We start from the raw sequence: 13,246 nt of genomic DNA, 5'->3' as shown, positions 1-13,246 counted from the left end.
TTAGGCAATTGGCAGGTGCTGCTGTCTTGCGTATGCAAGGGTGGCTGCGATCCACTTCGTTCCGTCAGGAAGTGCAAACAAAGGTATTTGATATGTCTTATGACGGAGAGTTTCTGTTTGGTCCGCAGGTAGAAGAAGCCCTGCAAACAATCAAGAAGAATACAGAAACTGCTAAGTCCATGGGCACCCTGCAATTTCGTAAGCCGCCCTTCTCCAACAGAGGCGGATATACGCAACAGTCCTCCTACAGGCAGGGGAATCAACACTACCAAACCCAGCGTTATCAGTCCTATGGCCAACAAAATACTAATTATTCCCAGAACAAGAGGAAACCGGCCTACCGCGGAAAGGATAAACGACAATGAGCCTTATTACCTGCCACCGCTACTGTCCCAATCTCATGTAAAAATTGGAGGACAAATATCAAAATTCTACTCAAAATGGTAATCGAGAACATCGGACAAGTGGGTCCTGGACATTGTGGCCAAGGGCCATGCCCTCGAATTCGAACAGTTTCCTCCAAACGTTCATCCAAAGGGACCACCTCCAACTCATCTAAAAGAGCTGTTTGCCCAAATCAATTTGATGTTGAAGAAAGGAGCAATCGAGAAGGTTCCTCAAACTTTGAGGGGAACAGGATTCTACTCCAGATTTTTTCTAGTAAAGAAGAAGTCGGGAGAATGGCGTCCAATTCTGGACCTCCGTGCCCTAAACAAATATCTGAAGAAGCTAACGTTCAGAATGTTGTTGCTACAGTAAATACTGCATCTTCTATCGGCTGGAGACTACATGGCCACCTTGGATCTCCAAGATGTGTATTTCCACATCCCCATCTTACCTCGACACAGAAAGTTCCTGCGATTCAGAGTGGCTGGCAGGGATTATCAATTCAAGGTGCTTCCCTTTGGGCTGTGCTCAGCACCCAGGGTATTTACAAAGGTCCTGGCTCTGGTAGCAGCACACCTTCGGCTGGAGGGAATACAAATATTTCCATATTTGGATGACTGCCTTATCAAGGCCAGTTCTTATGCAGACACAGACAACCATTTTCAGCAGTGTCTAGCCCTCTGTCAATCTCTGGGCCTTTCCATCAACGTCAGCAAGTCCCAGTTGGTTCCATCCCGAAGACGAGCTTTCTTGGGAGCGACCCTAGACACCGAGCTGCTCCAAGCTTTCGTGTCGGACGAAAGACAAGTCAGAATACAGGACATGGCTCGGAATTTACTTTCAAAAAAGTCAGTTTCAGTCCGACGGTTCAAATCCTTTTTGTGTATCGTCTTGCATTCCGTTAATACTGAATTGCCGTCTCAGAATGAGGCCTCTTCAAGAAGAACTCAGCTTACAATGGCTGCAGGTCTCGGGTTCATTCGAGGACCTCATCCAGATCACCCCTCGCATTCAGGGTTCCCTTCTCTGGTGGATAAAGAAAATGAATCTGCAGCAGGGCTGCGCGTTCCTTCAGGATGCACTAAACTTTACGATCACCACGGACGCATCTCTCGAAGGCTGGGGAGCTCATCTTCAGGGGCTGACAATCAGCGGCAAATGGAGCCCTCAGCAAAAACGTTGGCACATCAATCTTTTGGAGCTGAGAGCCATCTTCCTTGCCCTCAAATCATTTTGGGCAATCATTCAAGGGCCCACTGTATTGGTTCGCACGGACAATACAACAAGCATGCACTATGTCAACAAACAGGGAGGGACAAGATTAACTCTTTTGTCTCAGGAAGCCCAGGAGCTATGGGCATGGGCAATATGACACAGAATCAATCTTCTAGTGGTTCATGTACCGGGAACAGAGAACGTTCTTGCAGACACTCTCAGCAGGGCAACAGTGTCCACTCACGAGTTGGGAGCTTCATCAACAGACGGTGGATCGGATCTTTCGGCAGTGGGGTTATCCAGATCTGGACCTCTTTGCGACCAAGAGGAACAGCAAATGCCGGTTCTTTGCACGTTGGCATCCCCAAAAAGACTCTCAGGGGAATGCGTTTTCGATCAAATGGTCTCAAATATATGCTTACGCTTTTCCACTGATACCGTTGGTCCCCAGAGTCCTGCGGAAGATGAAGAAAGAACCGTGTTGGCTGATTCTTATTGCCCCCAGATAGCCTCGCCAATATTGGTTCACCGATCTCCTTCTCCTATCGGAGTGCGAACCAATTCAGTTGTGTCCAACTCCGGACCCACTCTCCATCCAGGACGGTCAGATTTACCACCCGGACCCGACATCTCTGAGGTTAGCGGCCTGGCACCTGAATACCTTGAATTCGCCCACCTAAACATTCCTGCAGATTGCAAGGAGGTACTAGCCAAAGCAAGAGCACCTGCTACTAAAAAGACGTACAGTCTCAAATAGAAACGTTTTTGTACCTGGTGTCGTTCGGCTGGAATTCATCCTATTTTGGCTAAGCCAGAGCAAATCTTACCTTTTTCTTACATTTGGCAAAATCGGGATTGTCTCATGCAACCCTAAGGGTTTTCCTGGCAGCGATTTCAAGATACCGACAGGATGGGACCACTTCTCTTTATTATTTAAGAATTATACAACAATTCTTCAAAGGTCTTTTCAGAATGTTCCCTCCTGTACGTCGTCCACCACCATCGTGGCATCTTAATGTAGTGTTTGCGCAACTCATGCACCATCCTTTTGAACCTATCCACAAAGCAGATTTGAAATTCCTTACGTGGAAGGTGTCACTTTTATTGGCTTTGACTTCCTCTAGAAGAGTCAGTGATATCCTGGCTTTCACAGTTCATCATCCTTTCTTACAGTTCACAAATGATTCAGCGGTGCTCCGCACGAATCCGAAATTCATACCTAAGGTGCCTTCAGACTTCCACCTGAACGAGCCTGTCATCTTAAAGACATTCTTTCCTAACCCACAATCCCCTGCAGAAAGGGCATTGCATACACTGGACATTAAGAGATGTTTAAAGTTCTATTTGCAAAGAACATCTACGTTACGCAAATATGATCAACTGTTTATCACCTATGGTATGATTCGTAAAGGCTAAGCAGTATCTAAGCAAACAATTGCGAGATGGATCTCTGCAGCTATCGACTTTTGCCATGCACAAGCAGGACGACCTTTGCAAGCAGCTCCTAGAGCGCATTCTACGAGGGCAGTGTCTTCCTCAACTGCTCTTTTCGCTGGAGTACCTCACCAGCACATCTGCAGAGCGGCAACCTGGGCTAGTCGGCATACTTTCACCAAACACTACTGTTTGGATACAGCCAGCGAGACCGATGCTTTAGTGGGTCAAGCAGTTCTGCGTAATCTTTTCAAATAAGGTGAGCCTCTGTTTCCCACCTCCTCTTACTGCTGTCAGACGCTTATTATGCTTATTTTTATTGTGCACATGCTCAAGAATCTGCATTTTATCATGCTTTTAGTGTTGTTATTATTTATATATATTTCATGGTTATGTGCATTTCATATTTACAAGCTTATGCTACAAATAGCGTCTTCCAAGCACGGATATGCATTGCTACCTACTCTGATTCAGGCATGTGAATCTATGAAAGACACCCCTAATACTGGAGAAAAACAATAGTTACTTACCTGTAATCTGTGGTTCTCCAGTATTGGTGTCTTTCATAGATTCACATGCAACCCGCCCACCTCCCCACAGAGGCTCTTAGGCTACATTGGTTTACCATCACTCCTTGCGAGAAAATCTGAGAGCCTGAGCCTCTGGGGAGAACCTTCTGGTGGGTGCTGTCGCCTGATTGGCTCCAGTTTGGTCTATACAAAATGACTAGGATAGTCATGAGTGTGGAAGTTTTTTCTCCTGTAGCTTGGGCTACTTTACTTCCTGGTTGGGAATTACTGTTTTTAGGTCTCGCGACCTATCAATGTGCGCAAGCGCATCGAGCGGAGAGAGAATTCAAGTGGCGAAAACATCGTCAAACCAAAGGGCTTTCAGCCCCGCGGTTTTCATGAAGTTCACGTGAACAAGCACGCGCATTCAGGGCCAGCCCAGCACATCAAAGGGCTTCTCCTCCCCTAATTATTCATGGCCGGCCGCAGGCCGGCCGTACTCTCAGTTTACCAAGCCCGCCCCTTCAGTTTCCCAAGCTCGCCCCCATCCTCCACGCATCTCCTTTCACCATGCCTGCACTCTATACAGCCCAGCACATCAAAGGGCTTCTCCTCCCCTAATTATTCATGGCCGGCCGCAGGCCGGCCGTACTCTCAGTTTCCCTTGCCTTGCATGCAGTGAAAGGAAACAACCCCCCAAGACCCACAGCTGGCCGTGTACAAGACGCCACCCTTTTCAGACATGCAATTTTGCGCGGTGCCTTCCACCGCCTGCATTGTCGTCCTGACCCAAGTGATCTCCCATGTCTAGAAACCGCTATTCTTTTCCCTGGGCCACAGTTGACAACAAACCTTGTGTCGGCCCCCTGACTTTTCTCCAGCGCCTTGAAAATTACTAAGTGAGGAAACAACCCCCCAAGACCCACAGCTGGCCGTGTACAAGACGCCACCCTTTTCAGACATGCAATTTTGCACGGTGCCTTCCACCGCCTGCATTGTCGTCCTGACCCAAGTGATCTCCCATGTTTACAAACCGCTATTCTTTTTCCTGGGCCACAGTTGACAACAAACCTTGTATCGGCCCCCTGACTTTTCTCCAGCGCCTTGAAAATTACTAAGTGCAGCGGAGAGAGCACTAGCGCCGAGAGTGACCATAAAGGATGCTTTTCCTGGACACCGGAATGAGCCATGGCAAACAGTCTGAGGAAGACTCACACCGCACTGTAGAGGAGGTATCGGTTATTGAACCATGGACTGCTGAAAAGTGCCTGCAATTCTGACCGCAGCAGCATAGGCCCCTCCCCAGCTCTGAGCACTTAATCACTCGAACGGATGGTGGCCGGTGAAGAAAGCAGCTTCATGAAAAGGAAAATAAAACAGGCCATAATGCACTGAATTGAAAAAGATCAAACTACGCAACTACTTAAAAATGAGGACGATCAAATGTAGAGTGCTAGTAAAATCCGAATCACAGCCTTAAACGTGTCTTTTAGTCTGCTCTCCCAATGAATTACCACTGTTTAACTTCGTCATGGGGGGGGGGGGGGGGGGGGGGTTTAATATCGCCACATCAAAGGCATCAATGACCCTCCCACAGGCTTCCCCAGCGCTGCCCCGCCCCCTGCTTCACGGCCAGGCCATCTGTTCCCAGCAGCAGCATTTCTCCTGCGCCAGGCCACATCAAAGGCTCTGTGCCACTTTCACCCACACAGCACCCCTTTCAGACACGCAACGCCACTCACACCCACGCAAGCCCACTATCACCCATGCAACACCACACTCACCCACGCAACACCACACTCACCCACGCAACGCCACTCACCCAAGCAACACCACTCACACACGCAACGCAACTCATTTCGCAACGCAACTCATCCACTCAACCCCACTCATCCACGCAACGCCACTCATCCACGCAACGCCACTCATCCACGCAACGCCACTCATCCACGCAACGCCACTCATCCACGCAACGCCACTCATCCACGCAACCCCACTCATCCACTCAACGCCACTCATCCACGCAACGCCACTCACACATGCAACGCCACTCACCCACGCAACACCACTCACACATGCAACACCACTCATACACGCAACGCCACTCATCCACGCAACCCCACTCATCCACGCAACCCCACTCATCCACGCAACGCCACTCATCCACGCAACGCCACTCACACATGCAATACCACTCACCCACGTAACGTCACTCACCCACGCAACACCACTCACACATGCAACGCCACTCATCCACGCAACGCCACTCAGCCACGCAACGCCACTCACACATGCAACGCCACTCACACATGCAACGCAACTCACCCACGCAACCCCACTCATCCATGCAACGCCACTCACACATGCAACGCCACTCACACATGCAACGCCACTCATCCACGCAACGCCACTCATCCACGCAACGCCACTCATCCACGCAACGCCACTCATCCACGCAACACCACTCACACATGCAACGCCACTCACCCACGCAACACCACTCACACATGCAACGCCACTCACCCACGCAACGCCACTCACTCACTCACTCACGCAAAGCCACTCACACCCACGCAGTGCCACTTTCACCCACACAGCACCACTTTCAGACACGCAACACCACTCACACCCACGCAAGCCCACTATCACCCACGCAACGCCACTCACACCCACGTAGTGCCACTTTCACCCACACTGTGCAGTGCACAATAGGTCTCGCAGTACGAAAGTTGGAGCTATTGCTTTTGTAAATGACAAAGCCCTTTATGTTTTTAAAATGAAAACAAAAATAAAAGGCATTGTTATTTGCAATTGTAATAGCTCAAACTTTCCTACTGCGAGACCTATTGGCAACGCCAGTGCTTGTTTCCTATGTTATTATGGCATATTATTGCTTTTTTATGTACCGTGGGACTCCCACTTCGACGACAGGGAATGATTCAGGCATGTGAATCTATGAAAGACACCAATACTGATTACAGGTAAGTAACTATTGTTCATCTGGCCCATAGTGTTGGTTCTGTTGTTTTGAAAAGCTCCTTTTCGCTTTAATGCAATAGTTTTTATGTGGTGGTAAAATTTTCTTTTGGGAGTTCTGGGAAAGGTTAATACACGAGACCTGCTCTACTTTCCGCCATTGTTAGTTTGAGGGATAAAAAAATAGAAAGCTTTGTTTAAGTGTAAACACATCCGTTCTCGCCATCGCATAAACAGAGATGACGTAACCAAGGGATGTGAGCTTTCAGGGAACTTTATAGGATACTAACATGTCTATGCTTGATTGGTAGGTGGATGGTGACGTCCTGGTCGATGTGTTCCCAGAGCTGCGGTGGAGGTTTCCAGACTCGGCGAGTGACGTGTCAAAGACTGACAGCAGTGGGCATCTCCATGCCAATGTCAAATGATGTGTGTGCTCAGGCTTCAAAGCGCCCCGTGGACACCCAGGCCTGCAACCGACAATTGTGCGTGGAATGGGCCGCCTCCTCCTGGGGGCAGGTAAGACACAAGCATGAAATAAGTAGTTGCAAAGCTCATTGGTTTTGTCTGTGCACCCATTTTGGCTTTGACATTCCTATTCAGTATCAGCAAAAATAACTCGATGGTTATTGCCAATCCTGCAGAGTATTGGTGAGAAAACCATGATGATGTATATACTCATGCATGCTTCATCACGTATGCAATTGTATGCTCCATGACACTACTGCAGCTCCAGAGAGATGGCATATACGGGTCCATGAATCACTAAGCAGCCGCCATTTTGCTTTTGATTCAGGAATGGCAGGCGAACAATTGACAGGGGTACTTAAAAGAGGCGTGAAGGACTTGGAGCGTTGGCATGGCAAAAGCAACAGACAAGATGGGGGAGGGGAGAGCAACATGGAAAGTGCATGAGGGAATGAAGTGTGAAGAAGCACACTGGGAAGAGGACGCGAGAACAAGAACCAGGGGCGGCTCTTGGCGGCCCTGGGCAGGGAACGTAGGTAGGGGGCCCCGGAAGAGAGAGTCCGGGCGGGGCGGAGTGCGGAGGCCAGTGAAGAGTTGAGGGGGGGAGGTGGGGGGGTGATCAGGGTGTTTGGAAGTGGAACAGAGCCGCCAAATCCCTGCCAGGGTCCGCCACGCAAATATGTATCCATCCTCAGAGGATTATTATATTAAGGATATATATTGGCGTGGTGGCCCCTGGGGTTTGGTGGCCCTGTGCAGGTGCACAGCTTGCACAGGCCACCAAACCCCAGGGGCCACCACGCCAATATATATCCTTAATATAATAATCCTCTGAGGATGGATACATATTTTTGTGGCGGCCCCTGGCAGGGATTTGGTGGCCTCCTGCTCTGTTCCACTTCCAAACACCCTGACACCCCCCCCCCCACACCCCCCCCCCCTCTTCACTGGCCTCCGTGCCTTGCCCTGCCCGGACCCCCTCTTCCGGGGCCCCCTACCTACGCTCCCTGCCCAGGGCCGCCATGAGCCTAGAGCCGCCCCTGGCTGGTGAAACAACAGACAGCGGGAGAATAGTGGGGGTGTGTGAGAGGGCCTGCAGACAGATGTTTTCTATAAGAGTGCATGTGCAAAAGTACCTGCAGGAGCCTGTGGCCAGTGTCCTTCCACTGGCCACTGACAGAAAGCTGTACTTGGTCCATACTCCATGACAGGCTCACACAGAGAAACCCAAGGAGGAAGCCGAGGAGAAGGTGCTAACCAATTAGAAGCAAGGAAACGAGTGACGTTGGAGCCAACTAATAGTAAGTAGTGGGCGGGCTCTAAACCATTTTTAATTTTTTTTTTTTTATTTACCAAAGAGTCCCAAGCACAGCGCAAGCGATGTGCAGGCAAAGCCTAATAATGGCGATGTTATTTAGATCTGAGCATTGCAGGGCTTTGGTTAAGTATACGTGTAGATTGTTTTTGCAAAAGGCAGCCAAATTCTAAAAAATGGCATGACACATATTTTAGGACATCCACAGGAAGCGAAAACCCCATTTGGTTTTGATCGCGCTGGAGCTTATTTATTCCATGTTTATGGGTGCCACAGTAATGTTTATCGCTGACTGAAATTGCATAAACAGAATGGTGACAGTTCTCTCTTGCAGTTCTGCCTATGTCTTGCTGATGTCTTAGATCCCGAGTATTTAAGCTTGGCACCGCTTGGGCCTTGATCTATTGCAGATGACAAGGGCTGGTGGGAAGCAGCGCCTTGGATCTTTGGTACTTCTAAAAATAGGAGTTCTGAGATCTGGCAAGAGTCCCAATGCAGTGTGTATTTTCAAGTTATCAGTTTCTGTTTGGTGGCCAGTGCACGTTTAGATTTTGGCATTCTTTTCCCTCTCGCTGCTCTCTTTCGAGTATAAAAAATGAACAACAAATCTGAACAAATATGAAACACGTGCTGCTGACACTGTTCCCCTTTCCTTAGTGCTCTATCCAGTTGTAGGTTCTAAAGTGGCCTGTGAAAAATTCTGAAATGTCGTTACCCCCAAATTTCCAAGGTTAAACTCAAGGGCCAACCTCTTGTTAAAAAGTCACACAAGATTTTAGGTAAGGGAGTGGTTTGGGGGCCAAATGGTGTGCAATTTCTGTTTGTGAATTTCGGATGAATTATATTTTGAGTGAGTAAAGGAAATTTCACACATGCCTAATTTTGGGCCTGTTGCTCATGCTTAAGTGTATGACTAACATATCAGTTCATTTTGAAACATTTTATTCCTTCGTCTTGCCAGTACAGTGTTGTGGTTTAACCTCTGCTCAACCTTCTACAGTTTGTATTTTATCTCAAAATATTGTCAATGTAGCACAAATTAGTGCCCAGTTTTAAAGGAAAATCAGAATTCTAGTCATTCATTGCATACCCCAGACATCTTTAGTCATAAGGGTCTGATGAAGAACATGTGAAATGACCGAACTGAGCATTGCACCCAGTAACCTTGCGTTACCCAACGAGGAGCAGTTCCAGATCAGACTCTCCGGAGAACCACTGACAACATAAATGTTCTACAGCTTGTTTAATCGCACGTAAATTTATCCCATGTGTCTATCGTTAAAAACCTGTCATAGATACAGGCCTTGTTGACCGGTGCTGTCTAACGCTTGCTCTATTGTCCAGTTACCTGGGCTAAATTTTACAGTGCCTTGAGAGGCCTTTTTACAACAGAGCCAGTCTTATGTTTCCATGTGTATTGCGCCTCACCTTAACAAAGTTACAGTGCTGTCTTTGTCCGGTAGAACTGATGTCCTTCAATTTGCATGGGCATGGGGCAATAGTATTTCTATTCCCAGTGTGCAAAGAAAAATCCTAAACTGTTTTCATATCCTCTGAAACATGTTCAGTGATTAGTGGGCATCTCTTAACTCACCCCTTGAAGTTCAGGTGTCTACTGTTTCACAGTTTCAAGATGGCCACCGGGTAGGAGCTCCTGGTTAGAGCTCCGAGTGCTAGGGATTCCAATTCTGGTTTTAATCCCTGTTAGCACCCGAGCATCTTTGAGGATTCTTTCTACAACAAGTAACTGGATGCAAGTAACTGGATGCAAATTACTACTTGGACCTGTTTTATTATTTGTACCTGTTTGCGAGCGGAGATCGGCTGCTGCTGCTGGGCGGACGACTGCTGTGCTGACGCTGGACTTCACAGGCGCTGGAGGCCGGGATCGCCGTGAGGCTGAAGTGTCTGCACCGGATCGGTGCTGATTCCACTGGAGAGCCGCGCACCGCTGGTCAGCTTAGGAGCTACAGGTGATCGGCTGGTCGGACGGAAGGCTGCTGCTCGGGAGCTACACACTGGCTCTGGACATCTCTGCAGCCGGAGCCCGGGATCGCTTGGAGGTCGGAGAGCACCCGTGGCCACACCGGTCCTGGGGGGGCTCTGTCGGGGAGTCCTGCACCGCCACAGCCAAACACAGACACACGACCCAAACAATGAGTGTCCCAATGCCCACAGGTGGGCGCCTGTCGGTCTGAGCGGCATTACCGGAGCGATCCTGTGGGGCGCGAGTCTCAGGAGGGTTCTTGGGACTGCACCGGTCTGGGGAGTTTGGTGCTGCTGGTCGCGCCTGATACCGCGGGCGCTGTACAGCCCACGGGAGGGCTCCTGCAGTGGCGGTTGTGACCGGGAGCAACACGCATGTGAGCAAATGCACATCGGCTGCGGCGGAGAGGTCTGCGCCGCCGGGCGCGGTTGGAGGGTGCCGGGAGAGCAGTCAATTGGACCCACCGGAGCCGGCTCCTTCTCACCACAGCGCCCCCTCCCCCCCTCGGCAGGCAACGAGGTAGCTGGCGCTACGGAGCTTGACTGGAGCTCACCACCGGGGAACTCCCTTCCCATCTACATCGGCGACTGCAGGTGCGAGCCTGTGGAAGGGACGTCCTCACACCCCTCTCCCTCGACAGCTGCCCTCACTGAGACATCGCCCATTCCCTGCGCCCCCCCCCTCCCCCCACTGCCGCCGCCGGGAGGTGGCGAAAACGGAGCCGCAGTGGATGCAAGGGTGCCTCGAGGAGCCGCCTACAGCCCTAAAGGTGTGTGCTCATAACTTTTATTAACCTTTATTAACACTGTCACCATAAGTCTGTATGCCGGTTTTACCGGCCGGTTTCCCCCTTCGCTACCGTGATGGACCAAATCAAAACTTCCCCCTAACAAAGGGTTCTGTGCCAACGTGGCAGAGTCGCACTGTTGGCTAAAATGGCGGGGGCTATAAACTAGAGCAATAAATCGCCCCACTGCCCACAGTTGACCATGAGGCTACATTCCTACTCGGTCAGGGGTCACCTGTACTGAGATAAGGCTCCTTCCTCCTCTCTCATCTTCACCAAGCAGCAACATAGAAGTGGGACTAACTGGACCTGCCCATCAATAGAAAGGGAAACTGGGCTTGCTAACCCAACAACAACAGACAAAGGACTTGTACTCCTGCCTCTCTATTCTCTCTATGGCGGCCATCTTAGACTAGTACACCACTGTGGTTGCCATCTTAGACTAGTCAGTCTCCTTCATTATCTCACACCTATAACTATACTTTATTTCTCACCGCTAATCTCTCCACGCCTCCCGCCCTATAACCGCGTTCACACCTTTAGCTATCTGCTATTTCTCTCCTTATTCTCTCCATGCCTCCCGCCCTATAACCGCGCCCACCCACCTACACACTCCACCCCCCCTCCTCTACCTCGGATACCTACACCTCTTCCATTATGGAACGCATGGGCAAGCACACATACAAGATTAACTATCCATCCGAGCTCACCAAAAAAAACGCCAAACGCTTCAAACACAACTTCCTGAAGACCCACCCCGAAACCCCGTTTGTGGACACCTACTTCTCGCCAACTAATGGGGCCACGAGCACTGATATCATCTTCTACACCCCACGCAGAGCACAGTGGAGGAAAGTGCTCCGCGCCTCCCTCACCATCTCCACCTCTAGAAAAACCGCGCATGGCCTAACACTCTCTATTACACCATCCCAACTGTTCCCGGGCAGAGCGACCATCTCCATCTATAACAATGGGATTATCCTATTCCAATCCACTGATAGGTACCTTGATCTACTCGACAATCTGTTCCCCACCTTCCTAAATCATATCTCCAACAGGCAGTCCGCCACGCCTAACACCACGGGTTACTCAACACCCCCCAACTCCAAGCGTCAATACTCACAGCAGAGGAACATCTCACACCTCTCCCCTCTGTCCAGCGCGGTACTCAGTTACACACCCGATCATACTTCCCAAAATCCCCCAAGCACTGGCCAAGTTCACCCCCCCTCGCACATTCCCCATACCCCCACCCTCCTCACCCCCCACCTTACGACTCCTGCGAATGTCTCAGATCCCACTGTAATCGATCACCCATCCGATCTCACTTCCCCACACCCCTCATGCACGGCCGAATATCACCCCCCATCACAAATACCCTATACCCCCACCCTCCTTACCCCCCATCCCCCACCTCACACGAGTCTCACAGAACCCACCCACACCGCACTGAGCATATCTCTCACGCCCCCCTACACGACCAACTCTCTCCCTCTCTCCCCCCCACTCTCACTCCCCACTACACCACCCCACCAGCCAGACTCATGGAACACTCCACCTCCCTCAACCCAACACCCTACCCTCTAGCCCCCCCCCACTCTTAGCCCCCACCATCCTAATGTCACCCCTTCCTTCTCCAGCCTACACTCATCCCTCAACTCACCTGCGCCACCTTCCTCCAGCGCCATCACCTATGCTACTAACCTCCCCCTGTCCTCATCCCCGCCATCCCCGCCATCCCCGCCCCTTGCTCACAAACTCTCTCATCCATCTACTATGGCCACAGAGCCCTGTGCCCCACCTTCGACGGCCGCAGAGCCATGTACCATCGCGTGCACATCCCGCCCCACGCGTCCCACTGCCCACCCTTTTGCCCCACTCAATGACGCACCCACTGCTCTCACTCCCAATACCATCCCCAACCCTACTCTGGACATGATCATATCCACCCTCCTACAAGTCAAAGAAGATCTTCACTCCATCAAAGAACTTCTGTTCACATACCCCAGACACCCCCTACCCTTCACTTCTGCGCCCAATAAGTACACCACTCGCCCCTCAAACCTCTTCACTCATCACTCCCCGCGCTGGCCCTCGATCCCCGACCGCAAGGCCACCGGCCGCCCCCGTCGCACCCTACACCCCCTCTCTGACCGAGACTTGCATAC

General features: G+C 50.6%; 1 protein-coding gene across 1 annotated transcript in view; it reads left to right on the top strand.

Moving 5' to 3' along the window:
• ADAMTSL1 (ADAMTS like 1) overlaps positions 1–13,246 on the top strand; it is a 796,153-nt gene that overhangs the window by 739,619 nt on the left and 43,288 nt on the right. Inside the window, exon 26 of the mRNA XM_086961466.1 lies at positions 6,833–7,040. Within this exon, the coding sequence (XP_086817592.1) occupies positions 6,833–7,040 (208 nt within the window). The remainder of the gene's footprint in view (positions 1–6,832; positions 7,041–13,246) is intronic.

The sequence above is a fragment of the Lissotriton vulgaris genome, chromosome 3_1, assembly GCF_964263255.1.
Source record: "Lissotriton vulgaris chromosome 3_1, aLisVul1.2, whole genome shotgun sequence".
Taxonomy (NCBI): domain Eukaryota; kingdom Metazoa; phylum Chordata; class Amphibia; order Caudata; family Salamandridae; genus Lissotriton; species Lissotriton vulgaris.
Note: the sequence above shows the minus strand (reverse complement) of the source record. Positions and strands in the feature narration are given on the sequence as shown.